At 45.5% G+C, this 23,396-nt stretch overlaps 1 protein-coding gene across 1 annotated transcript; it reads left to right on the forward strand.

Annotated features, from left to right (window-relative positions):
- The first annotated feature begins 581 nt into the window (after window positions 1-581).
- MS4A15 (membrane spanning 4-domains A15) lies at window positions 582-21,895 on the forward strand. Its single transcript, XM_038765165.1, has 7 exons — window positions 582-705; window positions 10,854-11,092; window positions 13,956-14,078; window positions 17,686-17,742; window positions 19,115-19,207; window positions 19,619-19,732; window positions 21,779-21,895. The coding sequence occupies exons 1-7, from the start codon at window positions 582-584 to the stop codon at window positions 21,893-21,895; spliced, it is 867 nt and encodes a 288-aa protein (XP_038621093.1).
- The last annotated feature ends 1,501 nt before the right edge of the window (window positions 21,896-23,396 follow it).

Genomic DNA, 23,396 nt, shown 5'->3' on the forward strand with positions numbered 1-23,396 from the left:
GGGGAAAACCACCCCCTTAAACCTGCTCACAACTTTGGTTGAAGCTCCTAGCAGCCTTAAAAAAGTGCTTTAGAGTATTTGCCTGGATCACAGCTAGAGGAATGAAAATTTTCTACCAGAGACTGTAAGCTCCTTGTGGGCAGAGAACATGTCTACCAACTCAGAGTGTATTTTCCCAACCTCTTAATACCGTGCTGTGCACACAGTAAGACCTCAATAAATGCCATTGGTTGATTGATTGATTGCAATGGAAAATGTCTCTTTCCTGTTCCTCCTGCCGGGACCAGGTTTTCCAATTTGTGGATTTGTTTGTCAGTGTAGTCCGTGGCCAGGCTATCTCCACTCCTGTCTTCAATAACAGGTATCCTGCAGCAGACGATCCCTTTACCCCCAGGGGTGAGAGAGTACCGTGAAAAGAATGGTCTGAAAATCCTAGGTTCTGAATAATAATTTCGTGTTCTCTGTGTTTCCTAGAGAGGTCAATGAGAGAGGTCAAAAAAGACCCTCTCCGGCCCCTTTATCTTGTGTGCTTCTGCTCTACGGGTAGAGATACCTAGCCATCGAAAATGTTGTACTAATGGATGACTTTTGATTGTCGTTTTTATTTATCCCCCATAACAGGATGTAAGTCAGAGGACAGCAAGTACAGAATCCTTCATTTTGTTGCCAGGGAAGGCAAGAAGAAGAAAGGTTACTTGTTGAAGGGCAGAGTGGGGAATAGGACATAGAACCTATGGGATCCCCAGGTCCCCATTTTTCTAATAAGAATAATAATCATCATCATCATATTTGTTAAGTGCTTACTATGTGCCAAGCACTGTTCTGAGCGCTGGGGTAGATGTGAGGTAATCAGGTTGTCCCACATGGGGCTCACAGTCTTAACCCCCATTTTACAGATGAGGTTACTGAGGCACAGAGAAGTTAAGTGACTTGCCCAAAGTCACACAGCTGATAAGTGGTGGAACCGGGATTGGAACCCATGACCTCTGACTCCTAAGCCCATGCTCTTTCCACTAAGCCACACTGCTTCACTAATAATAATAATAATAATAATAATAATAATAATAATAATAATAATAATAATAATAATGTGGTATCTGTTAAGTGCTTACTATGTTCCAGGTTCTATATTTAGCACTGGAGTAGATGTGGCTCAGTGAAAAGAGTATGGGCTTGGGAGTCAGAGGTCATGGGTTCGAATCCTGGCTCTGCCACTTGTCAGCTGTGTGACCTTGGGCAAGCCACTTAACTTCTCTGTGCCTCAGTTACCTCACCTGTAAAATGGGGATTAAGACTGTGAGCCCCACGTGGGACAACCTGATCACCTTGTAACCTCCCCAGCGCTTAGAACAGCGCTTTGCACATAGTAAGTGCTTAACAAATACCATCATTATAATTACAAGGTAATTGGATTGGTCACAGTTTAAATCCCCATTTTCCAGATGAAGTTCCTGAGGCACAGAGAAGTGAAGTGACTTGGCCAAAGTCACACAGCAAAGTGGCAGAGCTGGGATTAAAACCCAGGTCTTTTGGTTGAGGAGGATAACTCCTGTTAGTACTTGGTGAGGGTCAGTAGGAGCTCCCTGCAGAGGTCCATTACGAGCCTCAGACGGGCCAGCCAGGGACATGGCTCGGATTCCCTGCCGGATCCCCCCACTCTCTGGGACCACCAGGAGAGACAATGGGGAGAGAATAATAATAATAATAATAATGGCATTTATTAAGCACTTACTATGTGCAAAGCACTGTTCTAAGCACTGGGGAGGTTACAAGGTGATCAGGTTGTCCCACGTTGGGCTCACAGTCTTCATCCTCATTTTACAGATGAGGGAAATGAGGCACAGAGAAGTGAAGTGACTTGTCCAAAGTCACCCAGCTGACAATTGACGGAGCTGGGATTTGAATCCATGACCTATGAGAGAAGCAGCATGGCCTAATAGAGCATGGGCCTGGAGTGACAGTACCTGGAGTTCTAATTCCAGCTCCATCATTCACCTGTTGTGTGACCTTGGACAAGTCACTTCACTTGAGAAGCAGTGTGGCTTAGTGGAGAGAGCCCGGGCTTGGAAGTCAGAGGTCATGGGTTCTAATTCCGGCTCTGCCACTTGTCAGCGGTGTGACTTTGGGCAAGTCACTTCACTTCTCTGTGCCTCAGTTATCTGTAAAATAGGGATGAAGACTGTGAGCCCCACGTGGGACAACATGATCATCTTGTATCTACCCCAGCGCTTAGCACAGTGCTTGACACATAGGAAGTGCTTAACAAATACCATCATTATTATTATTCACTTTGAGTCTCAGTTTCCTCATTTGTAAAATGGGGATTGAAATACCGGTTCTCCTCCTAGCCCCTTGTGGGCAGGAAACGTGTCAGTTCATTCATTCATTCAATCGCATTTATTGAGTGCTTACTGTGTGCAGAGCACTGTACTAAGAGCTTGGGAAGTACAAGTCAGTTCTGTTGTATTGTACTTTCCCTAATGCTTAGTACAGTGTTTTGCTAATTTGGGAGGTGTTATCAATGAGAAGAGAGGTCAGACAAAGGGATCCTGAGGGAAAAAATAAAATGGAAACTGCCTCTTAGGTTTTCCTCTTGGATGGTGGCCATCAGGTAGGTTGCTATCTGGGCAGAGGGACTGGGCAAGTCTCAAATAATAATAGCAACGGTGGTCTTGCACATAATAAGCACTCAATAAATATTACTGATTGATTACATAATGGACTGTCAGCCCCATGAGGAACAGGAGCTGATTCTGATCTGATTATCTTGTATCTCCCCCAGCACTTAGTACAGTGCTTGGCATTCATTCATTCAGTGGTATTTATTGAGTGCTTACTGTGTGTGAAACACTGCACTAAGCGCTTGGGAGAGGACAATACAACAATAAACAGACACTTTCCCTGACCACAACAAGCTTACAGTCTAGAAGGGGAGACTAACATTAATATGAATAAATAAAATGACAGATATGTTCATAAGTACTGTGGGGCTGGAAGGAAGGATGAGCAAGTCGGGGTGACGCTGAAGGGAGTGGGAGAAGGGGAAAGGAGGGCTTAGTCAGGGAAGGCTTCTTGGAGGAGATCAATCCATCAATCAATCGTATTTATTGAGCGCTTACTGTGTGCAGAGCACTGTACTAATTGCTTGGGAAGTACAAGTTGGCAACATATAGAGACAGTCCCTACCCAACAGTGGGCTCACAGTCTAGAGGAAATAGGCCTTCAGGAAGGTTTTGAAGGCAGGAAGAGTAATTGTCTGTCAGATATAAGGCCACTGTTGGGTAGGGACTGTCTCTATATGTTGCCAACTTGGACTTCCCAAGCGCTTAGTACAGTGCTCTGCACACAGTAAGCGCTCAATAAATACGATTGATGATTGATTGATTGATATAAGGAGAGAGGGCATTCCTGGCTGGAGGCAGGACTGGGCGAGAGGTACACGGGTGGTGAGATGGATGAGATCAAGGTACAGTGAGAAGGTTAGCATTAGCGAAGCAAAGTAGCACATAGTAAGTGCTTGACAAATACCACCGTTCCAATTACAATTATTTGAAACCTGCCCAGTCCCTCCAGCCAGGTAGCAGCCTACCCGAAGGCCAAGAGGAAAACCTAAGAGGCTGTTTCCATTTTATTTTCCCTCAGAGTCCCTTTGTCTGATCTCTCTTCTCACTGATAACACCTCCCGAATTAGTACCAACCTGTGAAGGAACGATCCACCTCCTTCTCCACCACATGAACAGAGGTGTTAGATAAGACTCAAATCCATCTGTCTGAGGAAGTTCACTGCCCCTCACTGGTCCCCCAGGGTGGATGGTCCCCACAGCATCACTGGTTTCCACATCACTGGCCTCTACGGCATTATTGGTCGCCACCGGAATCTCTCCTGACCTGTGTCAACCTGGGTGGCACAGCTTTCCTCCCCAACATCCATGAAAGAAGTGAAGCCACCACAGGGAAGAGGGGAGAGCACTTACATTCATATCTGTAATTTATTTATTTCTATTATTGTCTGCTTCCCCCTCTAGACCATAATCTCATTATGAGTAGGGAATGTTTCTGTTTATTGTTAGATTGTATACTCCTAAGTGCTTAGTACTGTGCTCTGCACACAGTAATCGCTCAATAAATATGAATGGATGAATGAATGGGAGAAAGAACTGGTGGAGGAAACAAACGGTATCATGGGATAATCATCATCATCATCAATCATATTTATTGAGCGCTTACTGTGTGCAGAGCACTGTACTAAGCGCTTGGGAAGTACAAGTTGGTAACATATAGAGACAGTCCCTACCCAGCAGTGGGCTCACAGTCTAAAAGGGGGAGACAGAGAACAAAACCAAACATACTAACAAAATAAAATAAATAGAATAATATAATAATAATAATAATGGTATTTCATTCGTTCATTCAATCATATTTATTGAGCACTTCCTGTGTGCACAGCACTGGACTAAGTGCTTGGAAAGTATAATTTGGCAACAGATAGAGACAATCCCTACCCAGCAAGGGGCTCACATTCTAGAAAGGGGAGACAGACAACAAAACAAAACAATAACATCAGTAACATCAAAATAGATAAATAGAATTATAGATATATACACATCATTAATAAAATAAATAGAATAATAAATATGTACACATATACAGAAGTGCTGTGAGATGGGGAAGGCGGGGAGAGCAGAGGGAGGGAGTAAGGGAGATGGGGAGGGGAGGAGGAACAGAGGAGAAGGGGGGCTCAGTCTGGGAAGGCCTCCTGGAGGAGGTGAGCTCTCGGTAGGGCTTTGAAGGGAGGAAGAGAGCTAGCTTGGCGGATGTGAGGAGGGAGGGCATTCCAGGCCAGAGGCAGGATGTGGGCCAGGGGTCGATGGTGGGACAGGCGAGAAGGAGGCCCAGTGAGGAGGTGAGCGGTGGCAGAGGAGTGGAGGGTGTGGGCTGGACTGGGCTCCCACCCCCAGATAGACTTGGCGGGGGTCCGCGTCCTCCCAGAAATCGGCGGTGAGCTTGAAGACCAGAAAGGGCTGAGCGAAGCAGCAAGGCTTAGTGGAAAGAGCCCGGGGCCTGTTAAGCACTGTTCTAAGCACTGGGGTAGATACAAGGTAATCAGGTTGTCCCACGTGGGGCTCACACTCTTAATCCCCATTTTCCAGATGAGGGAACGGAGGCACAGAGAAGTGAAGTGGCTTGCCCAATGTCACACAGCTGACAAGAGGCGGAGCCGGGATTAGAACCCACATCCTCTGATTCCCGAACCCGTGCTCTTTCCACTAAGCCACACTGCTTCTCAGATAACAGAATGCAAGAGCTGTAAGAGACCTTCAGAGGTCACTTAGTCCAACCCTCTGTTTCCAGTATGTTGAATTTTCAACCACTACAGACAACTGAACCTCTTCCCTGTAGACTGAACTCGCTGAGGGCAGGGAAGGTGTCTACCAGCTCTGCTGCACTTTACCCTCCCAAGTGTTTAGTGCAGTGCTCTGCACATGCTAATTGCTCAGTAAATCCCATTGATTGCTATTTTTAAACACCTTCAAGAAAAGAGATTCAGCAATCTCCCTTGGTAATAGGAGCCTCTGCTTCATTTCTAGACTGCGAGCCTGTTGTTGGGTAGGGATCGTCTCTATATGTTGCCAACTTGTACTTCCCAAGCACTTAGTACAGTGCTCTGCACACAGTAAGTGCTCAATAAATACAACTGAATGAATGAATCATCAGAAAGGTAGAGAGAGGATAGTGAGAGAATTGAGTCGGCTTTTAGGTCATGGAAGTTTCCCTTCAGGAGTGCTATCCGTGATGGAATGCACTGATATTGCTGTGGCTCTCAGCATTTCCTATATCAATTCTCTAAAACAGTGGGGCTCAGAATGGGTTTTCTCCCAGGGCGATTGCTTCCAATGGCCCAAGAGTAATCCCCACTGAATTTCTGATTTGAAACTAGTCTTCTCTGACACCCAGGGAAAACTGAGTTATCAGTTTCATCTTAAAAATTCTCTGATGTGGCCAGCGTCATTATTTTGGAGAGGCAGAGAAAGAAACATAATTTAGTTTCATCGCAAAACCTGCATGTTGCCTGACTTATGAATGACCCAGGGATGGAGTCAAAACATCTGACTCTAAACTGACCTCTCATGTCCGGGAAGAGGCCACTCTAAGAACCTCCAGTTCTCCTAGAATGAAAAACAAACACCATGTTAAAGGAAACTCACATTGTCATGCTCACCCCACGTTCTGCTTCACACATTTGATCAGTCAATCCATCAGAGGTATTTATAAAGCACTTAGTGTGTGCAGAGCACTGTACTCGCACTTGAGAGAGTACAATATAACAGAGTTGGTATTTGTGTTCCCTGTCCACAAGGAGCTAACAGTCTAGAGGGGGAGACAGACATTAAAATAAATTATGGATATGTACATTCATTCATTAATTTATTCAATCATATTTATTGAGCACTTACTGGGTGCAGAGCACTGGACTAAGCGCTTAGGAAGTACAAGTTGGCAATATAGAGAGACAGTCCCTACCCAACAACAGGCTCACAGTCTAGAAGGGGGAGATAGACAACAAAACAAAACATGGAGACGGGTTGAAAACGTCAGAATAAATAGAATTATAGCTATATGCACATCATTAACAAAATAGAGTAGTAAATATGTACAAGTAAAATAAATAGGGTAATAAATCTGTACAACATGTATACAGGTGCTGTGGGGAGGGGAAGGAGGTAGGGCGGGGGGGATGGAGAGGAGGAGGGGAATAAGGGGGCTCAGTCTGGGAAGACCTCAAGGAGGGGCTGAGAGTGGGGTGAATATCAATCAATCCATGGTATTTATTGAGTGCTTACTGGGTGCAGAGCCCTGCACTAAGCACATGGGAGAGAAGCGGCGTGGCTCAGTAAAAAGAGCCCGGGCTTGGGAGTCAGAGGTCGTGGGTTCAAATCCCGGCTCCACCACTTGTCAGCTGTGTGACTTTGGGCAAGTCACTTCACTTCTCTGGGCCTCAGTGATCTCATCTGTAAAATGGGGATGAAAACTGTGAGCCCCACATGGGACAACCTGATCATCTTGTATCTACCCCAGTGCTTAGCACAGTGCTTGACACTTGTACTTCCATGTATGTATGTATGTATGTATGTACTTCCATGTACTTGTACTTGTACATGTACATGTACAGGTACTTGTACATGTACATGTACTTGTACTTCCATGTATGTATGTATGCTTAGCACAGTGCTTGACACTTGTACTTCCATGTATGTTGCTTGCAACATACTTCCAAGTATGTTGCCAACTTGTACTTCCCAAGCGCTTAGTGCAGTGATCTGCACACAGTAAGCGCTCAATAAATACGATTGATTGATTGATTGACACATAGGAAGCACTCAACAAATACCAGCATTATTATTATTCACCCGATCACCTTATATCCTCCCCTGGGATTAGAACAGTGCTTGGCACATAGTAAGCACTTAACAAATGTCATCATTATCTTATTACAATAAAGCAGAGTTGGTAGACGTTCCCTGCCCACAGTGAACTTACAGTATAGAAGTGGTATAGATCCGAGTGTATAGGTGATGTAGGGACCGTCTCTATATGTTGCCAACTTGTACTTCCCAAGCACTTAGTACGGTGCTCTGCACACAGTAAGCGCTCAATAAATACAATTGAATGAATGAATGAAATGTAGAAGGAGAGAGAGTAGGGAAATGAGGGCTTAGTTAGGGAAGGCCTCTTAGAAGAGATATGTTTTTAATAAGGTTGCTCAGAGGTGGCTAACTAGTTAGCAACACCATTTTTTCCATCACCGCCATCCCACAGAACCCAAAAAGACATGGGTCTCCAGCCCTCTGGTTTAGAAAAGTAGCACGGCTTAGTGGATAGACCACGAGTCTGGGAGTCAGAAGAACCTGGGTTCTAATCCTGGCTCCTCCGCATTGGACAAGTCACTTCACTTCCCTGTGCCTCAGTTACCTCATGTGTAAAATGGGGGATTAAGACCATGAACCCCAGTGGGCCCCACCTGCGTAGCTGGGATCTACTTCAGGACTTATTACAGTGCCTGGCACATAATAGGATCTCAACAAATGCCATTTTTAAAAAATTATGGCTAGAATAGGTTGGCTCTGGTGTTTCTGCAAGTGTGGCTCAGTGGAAAGAGCCAGGGCTTTGGAGTCAGAGGTCATGGATTCAAATCCCGGCTCCACCAACTGTCAGCTGTGTGACTTTGGGCAAGTCACTTAACTTCTCTGGGCCTCAGTCCCCTCAACTGTAAAATGGGGATGAAGACTGTGAGCACCCCATGGGACAACCTGATCAATCAATCAATCAATCAATCAATTGTATTTATTGAGTGCTTACTGTGTGCAGAGCACTGTACTAAGCGCTTGGGAAGTACAAGCTGGCAATATATAGAGACAGTTTCTACCCACCTTGTAACCTCCTCAGCGCTTAGATCAGTGCTTTGCACATAGTAAGTGCTTAATAAATGCCATTATTATTATTATCATTATTATTATTATTATTATTCTGCCATTTCAAAATCCTCAACCCAACGTGATGGCAGATCTATGCCCTGCCTCCAGTTCCAACTCCAGCTCAGGGCTACCAGGGTTGCCCTCCTTCCCTGGGCCCCACCCCATCTGGGTTCCCCTGGACTGGGTCCTGAGGAGTTCAAAACCACAATCCCTCTCATCTTTAAAGGGCCCCATTTGCCTGGATGATGACTTGTTGACAAAACCCCTGGCTACCCTGGTTTTGGCCTAATCAGCATGAAACAGCTGTTCCAGAGGGACCATTGCTCTGTTAATAATAATAATAATAATGGCATTTATTAAGCGCTTACTGTGTGCAAAGCACTGTTCTAAGCGCTGGGGAGGTTACAAGTTGACCAGGTTGTCCCACGGAGGGCTCAGTTTTAATCCCCATTTTACAGATGAGGGAACCAAAGTCACACAGCTGACAAGTGGTGGAGCAGGAATTTGAACCCATAACCTCTGATTCCAAAGCCTGGGCTCTTTCCACTGAGCCACGCTGTGAATCCAGAGGTTCACTTTCCTCAATCTTGGTGTTCTGGGATTGAAGAGTATTTTTATTTTATTTTATTGGATAAGCCTTTACAATGTGTCAGGCACTGTAATAATAATAATAATAGCATTAATTAAGCGCTTACTATGTGCAAAGCACTGTTCTAAGCACTGGGGAGGTTACAAGGTGGTCATTTTGTCCCACGGGGGGCTCACAGTCTTAATCCCCATTTTACAGATGAGGTCACTGAGGCACAGAGAAGTGAAGTTACTTGCCTGTGGTCACACAGCAGACAAGTGGCAGAACTGGGATTTGAACTCAGGTCCTTTTGACACCCAGGCCCTTGTGGTGTCTGGTATATTGTTTTATAGTACTCTCCCAAGCACTTAGTACAGTTCTCTGCCCCACGGTAAGCTCAAAAAATGGTCGACTGACTCTATCCTTTAGGCAATGCTGCTTCTCCTGGCTGAATTGGCCTGGAAGCAACTGGTTCAGGACTGCAGGTGCATCTCTGGACACCTCCATCAGGTCTTCATTTCCCATCACCGGGGCCAATCCCAAAGAAAACTCCCTCTGGTGACAGTCTGGTCAGCAATCAATCAACCAATAGTATTTATTGAGCATTTATTATGTGCCAAGCACTGTATTAATAAGGGAGGTATTTGTTAAGCGCTTACTATGTGTCAAGCACTACGAAGAGCTTGGGAGAGCACAATAGACTCCATTCATTCATTCAATCATATTTATTGAGCTGTTACTGTGTGCAAAGCACTGTACTAAGGTCTTGGCATATAAGCTTGTTACAGGCAGGGAATATGTCTCATATTTTGTGTTGTTCTCTCACAAGCGCTTAGTACAGTGCTCTTCAAAGCCCTACTGACCTCCTTCAAAGCCCTACTGAAGGCATACCTCCTCCAAGAGGCCTTCCCAGACTAAGCCCTGCTTTTCCTCAGCTCCTCCTCCCTTCCGTGTCCCCACGCCTCTCTCCCTTTGCTCTTCCCCCCCTCTTCACCCCACAGCACGTATGCATATATGTATATAATTCTATTTATTTTTATCGATGCCTCTTTACTTGTATTGATGTCTGTCTCCCCTGCTCTAGACTGTGAGGCTGTTGTGGGCAGGGGTTGTCTCTCTTTAATAATAATAATGATAATAATGTCATTTATTAAGCACTTACTATGTGCAAAGAATTCATTCATTCAATCATATTTATTGAGTGCTTACTGTGTGCAGAGCACTGTACTAAGCACTTGGGAAGTACAAGTTGGCAACATATAGTGACGGTCCCTACCCAACAATGGGCTCACAGTTTAGAAGCACTGTTCTAAGCACTGGGGAGGTTACAAGGTGATCAGGTTGTCCCACATGGGGCTCACAGTCTTAATCTCCATTTTACAGATGAGGTAACTGAGGCCCAGAGAAGTTAAGTGTCTTGCCCAAAGTCACACAGCTGACAGTTGAGGGAGCCGGGATTTGAACCTATGACCTCTGACTCCAAAACTCTTTGCACTGAGCCATGCCGCTTCTCTCTTTATTAAGTACTCTCTTTATTAAGTACTCTATTAAGTACTCTCTTTATTAAGTACTCTCTTTATTAAGTACTCTCTTTATTAAGTATTACTAAGTACTTTCTAAGCACTTAATACAGTGCTCTGCACACCATAAGTGCTCAGTAAATATGACTGAATAAATGAATGATGCTCTGCATATAGTAAGCGCTCAATAAACACTACTGATAGTTGATTGGATAGAATTAACAAACAGAAACCTCTCTTTTTGCCTAAACCCGGGAACATGCTCATGTTATGTGCTCATTCACTTTCCAGCCTCTTTGGCCAGGATGACTTCAACCACTTCCTCCAATGGGGTGTTTGTGGTCATCCCCCCGAATAACAGCAGCGGCATCCAACCAGTTCCAGCTGGGCTTCCCCGGCCCCTGTGCCACCCTCCAGGGATAATGCAGTTTGAGGACCAACCTCCAGGAATGCAGCCCCCGAGGACCCCGCAGCCGCCAAGCCTCAGGCCTCTGGAGACTTTCCTGAATGGTGAACCCAAAGCCCTAGGGGTAAGTAACTTAGTAAGTAAGAGGTGCCTTTTGGCTCACACTGTGGGGAGGGTTTAGGAAATGGGGAGCAGATCATCATCATCATCATCAATCGTATTTATTGAGCGCTTACTGTGTGCAGAGCACTGTACTAAGCACTTGGGAAGTACAACTTGGCAACATATAGAGACAGTCCCTGCCCAACAGTGGGCTCACAGTCTAAAAGAGGGAGACAGAGAACAAAACCAAACATACTTACAAAATAAAATAAATGGAATAGATATGTACAAGCAAAATAAATAAATAAATAAATAGAGTAATAAATATGTACAAACATATATACATATATACAGGTGCTGTGGGGAAGGGAAGGAGGTAAGATGGCGGGGGATGACGAGGGGGAGAGGAAGGAAGGGGCTCAGTGTGGGAAGGCCTCCTGGAGGAGGTGAGCTCTCAGTAGGGCCTTGAAGGGAGGAAGAGAGCTAGCTTGGCGGATGGGCAGAAGGAGGGCATTCCAGGCCCGGGGGATGACGTGGGCCGGGGGTCGATGGCGGGACAGGAGAGAACGAGGTACGGTGAGGAGATTAGCGGCGGAGGAGCGGAGGGTGCGGGCTGGGCTGGAGAAGGAGAGAAGGGAGGTGAGGTAGGAGGGGGCGAGGTGATGGACAGCCTTGAAGCCCAGGGTGAGGAGTTTCTGCCTGAGGGAATGAGGATCATTTTGACCTGGAAGGCTCTGAGGAGCAAAGCAAACAACAAACTTGTCAGCACAGCAAGGGACAGTCTTTGTGTATGTATAATATGGTTGGGAGTGGGTCTTTTCAATCACATACACCCCACAGATGACTTACAGTCAGTGGTATCTTTTTCGGAGTATGAAGAATCAGCCTATATGCCTCTATTCATGCATGTTTTGTTTTGTTGTCTGTCTCCCCCTTCTAGACTGTGAGCCCATTGTTGTGTAGGGACCGTCTCTATGTGTTGCCGACTTGTACTTCCCAAGCGCTTAGTACAGTGCTCTGCACACAGTAAGTGCTCAATAAATACGACTGAATGAATGAATGAATGAGGACTGATAAACTTCAAACCTCACCTCTTGGAGAAAATGGAACAAGAAAAAAATCACTCATTCAATCGTGTGTATTAAGCGCTTACCATGTGCAGAGCACTGTACTAAGCCTTGGGAAAGTGCAATACAACAATAAGCAGTGACATTCCTTGCCCACAACAAGCTCACACTCTAGAGGTGGGGAGATAGACATCAATACAAACAAATAAAATTACAGATCTATACATAAGTACTGTGGGGAAGAGTAAAGCGAGCAAGTTAGGGCAAGGCGGGAGGGAGTGGGAGATGAGGAAAGGTGGGGCTTAGTCTGGGAAGGCCTCTTGGAGGAGATGTGCCCTTAATAGGGCTTTGAAGGGGAGGAAAGTAATTATCTGTTGGATTTGAGGAGGGAAGGCGGTCCAGTCTAGTGGCAGGACGTGGACCAGGGGTGGGCAGCAAGACAGGCGAGAAAGAGACACTGTGAGAAGGTTAGCACTAGAGGAGTGAAGTGTACGGGCTGGGTTGTAGAAGAAGAGAGGCGAAGTGAGGTAGGAGGGGCAAGGTGATGGACTACTTTAAAGCCAATGGTGAGGAGTTTTTGTTTGATATGGAGGTGAATGGGCAACCACTGGAGATTTTCGAGAAGGCGGGGGTGACATGCACCGAATGTTTTTGTAGAAAGATGATCCAGGCAACAGAGTGAAGTATGGACTGGAATGGAGAGAGACAAGGTTGGGAGGTCAGCAAAGAGGATGATACAGTCATCAAGGTGGGAAAAGCTGAGTGATTGCCTTAACGTAGTAGAGGTTTGGATGGCGAGTTAAAGAGACCCAAGTTGGAACCAGAAAAGAGCTCCCAGGGCCCCAGTTTTGCCTCCTGAAACCTCCCCATGTGTCAACTTTTCCCCACCCCCATCGCCCCGGTCCTTTCATTCATTCATTTATTCAGTCATATTTATTGAGCACTTACTGTGTGCAGAGCACTGTACTAAGCGCTTGGGAGAGTACAGTACAACAGAGTTGGTAGACACGTTCTCTGCCCACGACAAGCTTACAGTCTAGGGAAAGAGTCATTAATTCTAGGCACTGAGGGGCTTGGGTCTAGGAGAATGTGAACCTCCAAAGGAAAAGGGAGGGGGCAAGCATTTTGATAAGATGTGGATGGAGGGGGTAAATTTTGAGATATTATTATGATGATGATCTCCTCTTGAGATACTGCTGGGAAGGCAACCAGCAGTAGGAGAATTTCCTTTCTATTTTCCTTTATATTGCTTTAATAATAATAAGAAGAACTGTGGTATTTTTAAGTGCTTACTATGTGCCAGGCACTGTACTAAGCACTGGAGCAGATACAAGGTAATCGGGTTGAACACAGTCCCTGTTGCACATAGGGCTCACAGTCATAATCCCCATTTCATAGATGAGGTAACCAAGGCCCAGGGAAGAGAAATGACTTGCCCAAGGTCACACAGCAGACAGGTGGCAGAGCCAGAAGTAGAACCCAGGTCCTTCTGATTCCTAGGCCCGAGTTCTAACCATTAGACCACTTTAGCCCCAGCTTGGAAAACGATTGCCCAGTAACAGGGGTCAGATCTTGGTGAAATCAATCAATCAATCATATTTATTGAGCACTTACTGTGTGCAGAGCACTGTACTAAGCGGAAGAGGAGGGATGGAAAGGTGATAGAGCAGAAATTGGGCAGATCCAGAGCGGGTTAGTAGTTGAAATTGACAAACCCAGAATTCAAATCTCAGTATTTGTCTCCCTCTCTTTGCCAACTCATGACTTTCATCCCAGTAAATCCGTTTCCATCCACCGTTCCCCATTCATTTTCCACAGACGGTGCAGATCCTGATTGGCTTAATCTACATCAGCTTTGGCAGCGTGTTGTTGATGTTCCGGAGAGGTCACATGGCCATGTTCTTCATCGATGGAGGGATCCCTTTCTGGGGAGGATTATGTGTGAGTGGAAAAAAAATGGAAGGTGGTCTTGAAGGATCTGGGATACCTGGGGCTGATAGATGGATGGCTACTGTGAGCAATATTATAATAATAATAATAATAATGGCATTTATTAAGCACTTACTATGTGTGAAACACTGTTCTAAGCGCTGAATAAAACCAACATCCCATAATCCCCTAGGCATAAAGGAACACTGTCTGGCCACCAATCAACAAGCCTGAATTTAGTAGCCTCGGGATACAAAACAGTTAAATAACTAGGTGCTTGGAGTGTGAGTTTATCAATTAATCAGTCAGTCAAGCAATGGTATATATTGAGCATGTATCGTGTGCAGACCACTGTACTAAGAACTTGGGAAGAGTACAATACCATGGAGTTGGTAGATCTGAGCCCTGCGCAAAAGGATTTTAAAGTCTAGAGAGGGAGATGGATGTGAAAATAAGTTATAATAATAGAGCTAGTCCCTTAATTAGCAGTATTTATTGAGTCCTTACTCTGTGCAGAGCAGTGTACTGTCTGGGAGAGTAAAATTGAATTAGTAGACATGATCCCTGTCCAAAAAGAGTTTACAATCAGGTGGGGGAGACAGACACGAAAATACGTCACAGGCTGGGGGAAGGAAGAGAATTCAAAGCTAGGTACATACATCCCCATTTTGCAGATGAGGAAACTGAGGCACAGAGAATTTAAGTCACTAGCCTAAGGCCACACAGTAGATACGTGGGAGGCTGGATTGGAATTCAGGTCCCCTGACTCCCAAGTCCCTATGTACAATTTAAAGATACGTTCATCACCCTAGTAGCAAGAAGTCACCCTTCCTCTGTGGCTAAGAGGTGGGAGGGGTCATACCAAGGTTGATTTTCACTACCACTAGCCTCCCCCATGGTCACTGGCTTACATTTGAGATCCAGGAAGGAAGCTGTGTTTAGGAAGGGAGTGAATGCCTGTCTGCAGGAGATAGGGCCCTGAGGAAGGAAGAAAGTGGAGCTTGTGTGGAAGTTGGGTATGGAAAAATCGCTCTATTTTAGCAGCTTAGAAGATGGAAGGTTAAAGAAGAGGATACCTAAGTGATGGGAGAGTTCTGAAGTGGTAGTACGGGAAAGAAATAAGGTGGAGGTGGATGGGAGAGTAATCAGGGAAGGCCTTCTGGAAGAGATCTGGTTTCAGAAAGGCCTTGAGGATGGAGTCAGCCGAATGTGAAGTGGGAGAGAGTCCCAGGCAGAAAGGAGGGAATGAGCGAGAGGTCAGCATTGAGAGAGATGGCAGTGAGGCATGGTGAGTAGGTTGGCTTGAGTGCCTGCCCTTAAGAAGCTTCCCATCAATAGAGATTAATGACAGGCAGGGATAACTGGTAGATCATCTGAGCAGCATCGTGAACCTGTTGCCAAAGAACAACCAAAAAAGGACAACAAAGGAAGAAGAAGGGGGTTGGGGGTGGTATCTAGATAAGGAGTTAGCAACAGGGACAGAAATAGATGTCTAACTGATTAATCTTGCTATTTGGGGACTTGCAAAGAGCTTGGTGAAATTTCAAGCAACACTCTCTCCAGCAATAGGAATTGCATCTGAAAGTGAGAGCGCTGCAGACAGAATCAAAATTGTATCTAGCAGCATGACCTAATAGAAAAAGCACGGATCTGGGAATCAGAAGGAGCTGGGTTCTAATCCCAGCTCTGCCAGTTGAGCAAGTCACTTCACTTCTCTGTGCCTCAGTTATCTCATCTGTAAAATGGGAGTTAAGACTGTGAGTCCCATGTGGGACATGAAATGGGTACATGGACTGGGTAACACTTAGTACAGTGCCTGGCACCTAGTAGGTCTTAACAAATACCATTTTAAAAAATCTCCCAGGGGCACTGGTCCTCTATTTCAGGATCATCTGGGTGGAATAGGGTGATAGGAGGTTCCTAAGACAGTCCCTCATCCTTCTAGAGATTCAGTTTCTGGAGAAGCAAATATGATTAACAGCAACTATCACTAGCCTAACTTGGAAAGAGAAGACCAGGTCTCGGACTTCTACATACTTCGGATTCAAAGCAATAAAGAGGAATTCTCCGGAAAGGAATTTCAGAGAAACAGGAAGCCAGAGGTTGGACTGTGTTGGGTCACTTAAGGCCAAAAGGAAAAGGCTGACATTTAGAAGTTATAACTTCTTGGAATTTGTCTCATATCAGTCAACTTTCTGTCTTGTGAATTGGCGGCTCTCTGGACCCCAGAAACAGGATGGGTTCTCTTCTCTTGTGAATATGCATGGTGTGGTGGTTAGAGAGCCGGCCTGGGATTCAAAAGGTCATGGGTTCTAATCCCACATCTGCCACTTGTCTGTTGTGTGACCTTGGACAAGTCACTTCACTTCTCCAATGCCTCATGTTGCCTCCTCTGTAAAATGGGGATTGAGGCAGTGAACCCGGTGTGGGAAAGGGACTGTGTCCACCCTTTTTACGTGTACTCACCCCCGTGCTTAGAGCAGTGCCTGGCACATAGTAAGCACTTAACAACTATGACAATTATTATTATTATTATTATTATTATTATTATTATTATTATTATTATTATTTTGTAGGACAGCATTGGTTTGTGTGAGGGAATAATAATAATAGTAATAATGGTATTTGTTAAGCACTTACTATGTGCAAGGCACTGTACTAAGCACTGGGGTGGATATGAGGCAATCAGGTTAGACGCAGTCCATCCATGTACCACGTAGGGCTCCCAGTCTTAATCTCCATTTTACAGATAAGATAACTGAGACACAGAGAAGTTAAGTGACGTGCCCAAGATCACACAGCAGGCAAGTGGCAGAGTGGGGATTAGAACTCAGGTCCTACACCCAGGCCCTTGCTCTATCCACTAGGCCATACTGCTTCTCAATTTAATTTAATTTGTTAATGCTTAAACACCTCACAATAAGGGCCTCTATAAAGACCCATAAGATCAGAGCCCCCACTTAGCCATGTCAAACGCAATGGAAAACACCTGAAGCCAGTCACCAACCAATCATATTCATTCTCAATCTCAATCTCTAAGTAGGAAGGAGAACAGGTATTGAATCCCCATTTTGCAGATGAGGAAACTGAGGCACAGAGAATTTAAATGACTTGCCTGAGGCCACACAGTAGGGACATGGTGGAGCCTGGATTGGAAAACAGGTCCTCTGACTCCCAAGTCCACTAGGCCACACTGCTTCCCTACTTCCATCAGACACTTCTGCAGACACAATTTAGGAGAAAAAGCCTGAGCTAAAGGCTCTCCGCATATTTCCATGATATAGTCAAATCCTTTGCATCCCAGGTATTTAAGATTTCCCACCCCAGGCCAATCTGATCCAAGAAAAGCATCTTCTTTTCATTTCTCACTCACTAACCCCACTTTCCACATCACCAACCACCAGTACCATGAATCTTCCCAATCGATCAGTTAATCAGTGGTATTTATTGAGTGCTTACTGGGTGCAGAACACCATACTAAGCGCTTGGGAGAGTAGACTATAACCTAGTTGGTGAACACATTCCCTGCTCACACACCCCCATAACCAACTGTCATTCCCGTGAAAATTAATTGGTCTGAGGGCTAATTCAACAGCATTCCCTACCTTTCTCCCTCAAGTTCATCATTTCTGGATCCCTCTCCGTGGCAGCCGAAAAGAATCACACCAAGTGTTTGGTGAGTTTTAACTTTTTTTTTTATTTCTGAGTAGAATGTCAGGGAGATGGTTACTTTAATGACTCCATAGTTCTGCTCTGCTCAGCCATATAATAATAATAATAATAATGGCATATCTTAAGTGCTTACTATGAGCAAAGCACTGTTCTAAGCACTGGGGAGGTTACAAGGTGATCAGGTTGTCCCATATGGGGCTCACAGTCTTAATCCCCATGTTACAGATGAGGTAACTGAGGCATGGGAGAAGTTAAGTGACTTGCCCAAAGTCACACAGCTGACAAGTGGCAGAGCTGGGATTCAAACCCATGACCTCTGACTCCCAAGCCCAGGCTCTTTCCACTGAGCCACGCTGCTTCTCTTCCTTGGGTGAAGCCAGTCCAGAAGAACTGTAAGCTGTGTGACTTTGGGCAAGTCACTTAACTTCTCTGTGCCTCAAACCTCATCTGTAAAATGGGGATTAAGACTGTGAGCCCCCATGGGACAACCTGATCACCTTGTAACCTCCCCGGCACTTAGAACAGTGCTTTGCATATAGTAAGCGCTTAACAAATACCATCATTATTATTATTATTATTAAAAAAGGAATTTGATCACATATCAGTTCAGACTGTAAAGAAGGAAAACAGGAAAGGAGAAATGGGAAAAGTCCTTTCACAATAACTCGTAGAGTTGTGTGGGAAATTTGGGGATAATGAAGTCAAGGATGAAGTTAGCATGAAATCCCCATTTTCTACCTTATGGGCTGGCACCCTCTGGTAAGTAGGTATGAAATGTAAAGAACCAACAGGAAATACCTGTAGGATGAATTTGGAGGCATTTTCTTCTCTGCGTTGAGTAGGCAAGACCAGACAGGTGGAAATGATGATATTCCACATCACATTAAAATATGCATTTAAATCTCCCCCATTTCCCTTGCAGTTGAATCCCACACCAACAGAGATACAGAACTATTTAAAACCAACCGGCTCTCTTTCAGATACTCAGACTGGTGTTCCTGGAACACATCTAGATTTCCCTAGAGAAATATGAAGAAATAAAGAGCTAATGTCTGCCAAATTTGTTCCTCTAGAAGAGCAGAGACATGGACTAGACCAAACGAAAGCCATTAGAGGTGGAGACCGTCTACCTGGCAGTAATCATCCAAGTCATGAATCTAAGATATCGGACGAACCCCCATCTCATGGGACCCAGTTCATTAAGATTTGGGACTATCAGGACACCAAAGAGCCCTCACTATAAGTGAAACGGAACTGATTTCATTCATTTCTGGAGATAACGTTTACAGTGCTTACAGACTATATTTACAGTACTTCTGAAATGTGGAGAAAATCAGTATTTCTGACACCTATGGCTATTGATATCTGTCCTTCAGGTGAAAAGCAGTCTAGGAATGAATCTAGTGAGTACCATCGCTTCCTTTGCTGGGACAGCCATCCTGCTGATGGATTTTGGAGTGACTAACTGGGTGAGTAGTCACACTCTACCAGGGGCTTCGAATTCTGAAATCGTTGAACTTGGTTTAATTTTGAGGGGGGAGACAATACAGTATCCCAAACAATCCTCAAGGGACAAAGATTCCAGAGAGTTCAAATGGCTCCAGACCCCCTGGTTTTAGAAAGAGGGGAAAGGAAGGTTTTTCTATTTGGAGTAAACCGAGAAGGAATAAAAGACCTCTAATTCCAGAAATAACTAGTCTCTGATAGTGTTTAGTTCCTTTTGTGAAGGGCTGTCCTCTATCGAAAGGGAAGACTCTTGGGCAGGGATGAGGACTCAACTTCTTTAGTTCCTTCCCTGTTGAGCCCATCAATCTATCCAACTTCCAGGAACAGGGTGCTCTCTTGACGTCTTCATTCCCAGCATGGTTTTGTGTTCCCAGGACGTGGGGAGGGGTTACTTGGCAGTTCTTGTCATCTTCACCATCTTGGAGTTCTTCATCGCTGTCGTTGCTTCGCATTTTGGGTGCCAGGCCACTTGTTCCGGCGCGAATGCAGTGAGTGCTTCTGATACCCCTGGGGGCAGGGGAGGAGAGAGGGAGGGGACAGAATGTCTTGGGAAGGTTGTTTTAACTTTATTATTAATAATAATAATAATAATGGTATTTGTTAAGCGCTTACTAAGGGCCAAGCATTGTCCTAATCCCTGGGATAAATACAAGGTAATCAGGTTGTCCCACATGGAGCTCACAGTCTCCATCCCCATTTTACAGCTGAGATAACTGAGGCACAGAGAAGTGAAGTGACTTGCCCAAGGCCACACAGCAGAAAAGTGGCGGAGCCGGTATTAGAACTCATGACCTCCGACTCCCAAGCCCGTGTTCTTGCCACTAGGCCGTGCTGCTTCTCTTACTTTCTCCTACTGATCTGCTAGAAGGGGGAAGGTGACAGACAACAAGATCTTCTAGACTGTGAGCCCACCGTTGGGTAGGGACTGTCTCTATATGTTGCCAACTTATACTTCCCAAGCACTTAGTACAGTGCTCTGCACACAGTAAGCACTCAATAAATATGATTTATTGATTGATTGATCCAGAATCCTTTGAGGCCACGTCAGAGACCAAATCCTGGGAGTGGCTGGAACAATGGTCTAACCTCTTGAAGTGCCTTTGTTCTTGTGCTGTCATCAGGCAATCAATCAATGGTATTTATCGACCGCTTAGTGTGTGCAGAACACTGTACTGAGGGACCCAATATATTGACGATACTTCTCTGATTCTTTCCTGCAGACACACAGGAGTGAGGAAAGGTAGACGAGGGTAATACTCACACTGATACACCCTAGCTGGGTGGAGGGGCAAAGAAGGGCGTCTCCCAAGCTCTCCTCGGGTTGGGAGCAGGGAGAGATGTTACTCAATATCTCTCTGGTTCAGAGTAGCTGCCAATGACCCCAGAGTAAGCTGGGACAGAGGTTCTCCAGGGCAAATGGCAGCTCCCAAATGTGTGAAGGGATAGGAACCTTCAGCCGGTAGAGCGGCCAGCAAGACTCTCTGGGACATTCATTCTCTCCTTCGCCTCAACTGGCAAAGAAAATTATCTGGTTATTTGTCGAGAAGGCGTTGCCCCCCGCGCGAAGGGGTGGCCGAGTTGAACGTGAAGGAGACGAAGGAATAAGCACTCAATAAATGCCACTTATACAGATGTACAAAAGAATAAAACATGCAAAATAGTGCACCTTAGGAGTGTCCACACAGAGGAGCTCTAATACAAGACGGGAAATATCAACCACTGAATCCAACCGCTGAGCAATGGTTAGGACGCTTGTACCCTTCCGCTTCAGTCTACGCAGCCTAGAATCGCATGGCATGGGCAGACAGTGAGAGCCGCACTTCCTTCCAGCGCAAGCTAGTGAATGTCTCCAGCCCCTTGGGGAATGAAGCCTCTTAGAGCTAAGTGAATAATAATAATGGTATTTGCTAAGCGCTTACTATGTGCCAGGCACTTTCTAAGCGCCAGACTGAGTGGCTACTCCCTCTCGATGCTAAGCTCCTTGTGGGCAGAGATCATATCTACCAACTCAGTTTTGTATCGTACTCTCCCAAGAACCGAGTACAGCGTTCTGCACACAGTAAGCACTTGATTTGTACCATTGATTCACTTAGTACAGTGCACCGCATTTAGTAAGTGCTCAATAAATACCACTGATGGATGGATTGACTGATGGAAAGATTGAGAAGCAGCGTGGCTCAGTGGAACGAGCTCGGGCTTGGGAGTCAGAGGTCATGGATTTTAATCCCAACTCCACCACTTTCATTCATTCATTCATTCAATCGTATTTATTGAGTGCTTACTGTGTGCAGAGCACTGGACTAAGCACTTGGGAAGTACAAGTTGGCACCACTTGTGTGCTGTGTGACTTTGGACAAGTCACTTCACTTCTCTGGGCCTCAGTTCCCTCATCTGTAAAATGGGGATTAAGACTGTGAGCCCCACATAGGACGACCTGATTACCTTGTATCCCCCCAGCGCTTAGAACAGTGCTTGGCATATAGTAAGCGCTTAACAAATACCATTATTATTATGCCCGCACTTGTGTTTTGCAGCCCGTGATTTTCCTGCCGAATGCCTTCAGCACTGACTTCAATATTCCCAGCCCAGCCGCCACTCCTCCCCCGGCCTATGACAACGTGGCTTATCTGCCCAAGGAATTGAATGACTAGATGGTTGAAGAGGAATTCCACGTGTGCCCTCCCTGAAAGAATCACTGACCCCTTCGGCTCTGTTCACACGGGTCTTTCCGGGGTCACCCTCTCGCTGAAGGGATATCGTCCCCTCCATACCACCCCCTCATTTCTCTGTCACATCCACCCAGAATGGAAGTTGAGCTACTCCGGCTGAGGCAGGAAGAAACCCCCCATAAGAGAGGGAAGGAACCTTGTTTTCTGGCCTTCCAGAACCGGGGAAAAATTAATCAATCAGTGGCATTTATTGAGTGCTTATTGTGTGTACTTGGGAGAATATAATATTACAGAGTTGGGAGATGTGTTCCCTGCCCACAGTGAGCTTGCAGTCTGGACGGGGAGACTGAAATTAATGTAAATAAATAAATTATGTACATGAATACTATAGGGCTGAGGGAGGGGTGAATAAAGCATGCAAATCCAAGTGTAAGGGTGATGCATAAAGGGAGTGGGAGAAGAGGAAATTAGCCTAGTCAGGGAAGACCTGATGGAAGAGAGATGATTAAGAAGGGGCCAGGCACCGGAGAACCTCCAGCTATCTGAAAATGGGAGAAGCAGCGTGGGTCAGTGGAAAGAGCCCAGGCTTTGGAGTCGGAGGTCATGGGTTCAAATCTGGGCTCCACCACTTATCAGCTGTGTGATTTTGGGCAAGTCACTTCAGTGCTCTGTGCCTCAGTTACCTCAACTGTAAAATGGGGATTGAGACTGTGAGCCCCCCGTGGGACAACCTGATCACCTTGTTAACCTCCCCAGCGCTTAGAACAGCGCTTTGCACATAGTAAGCGCTTAATAAATGCCATTATTATTATTATTATTATTATTATTATTATTATTAAATAAGCAGGATCCCAAGTTTTTATATGGTATCTGTTAAGCGCTTAATATGTGCCAAGCACTTTTCTAAGCAGTAGGGTAGATATAAGTCAATCAGGTCAGACACAGACCCCGTCCCACATGGGGCTAACTATCTAGGTAGGAGAGCGAACAGGTATTGAATCCCCGTTTTACAGTTGAGGAACCTGAGACACAGAGAAGTTAAGTGGCTTGCCCAAGGTCACACAGCAGGCCAACGGCAGAGCCAGGATTAGAACCCAGGTCCTCTGACTCTTCAGCCCAGGCCTTTTCCACTAGTCCACACTGCTAGCATTCACCCCAACTCCCAATCCCGCAATCTCATTGAGATACTTCCACCTCTAGCCGAAAAGCACGCAGGAAATTATCTCCTTCCAGCTGACATTCATTCTTTCATTCAATCGTATTTATTGAGCACTTACTGTGTGCAGAGCACTGTACTATGTGCTTGAGAAGTACAAGTTGGCAACATATAGAGACGGTCCCTACCTAACAACGGGCTTGCAGGCAAAGCAGCTGTACCTGGCCTAAGACTTATGACTCCAAGGAGCCATGGTCAGGGCGTACCAGGGCAGCCCTGGGGGACCAAAAATCCTGCGGCTTATATGTTCCCACCATAGCGCAGCCT

The sequence above is a fragment of the Tachyglossus aculeatus genome, chromosome 22 (assembly GCF_015852505.1).
Source record: "Tachyglossus aculeatus isolate mTacAcu1 chromosome 22, mTacAcu1.pri, whole genome shotgun sequence".
NCBI lineage: Eukaryota > Metazoa > Chordata > Mammalia > Monotremata > Tachyglossidae > Tachyglossus > Tachyglossus aculeatus.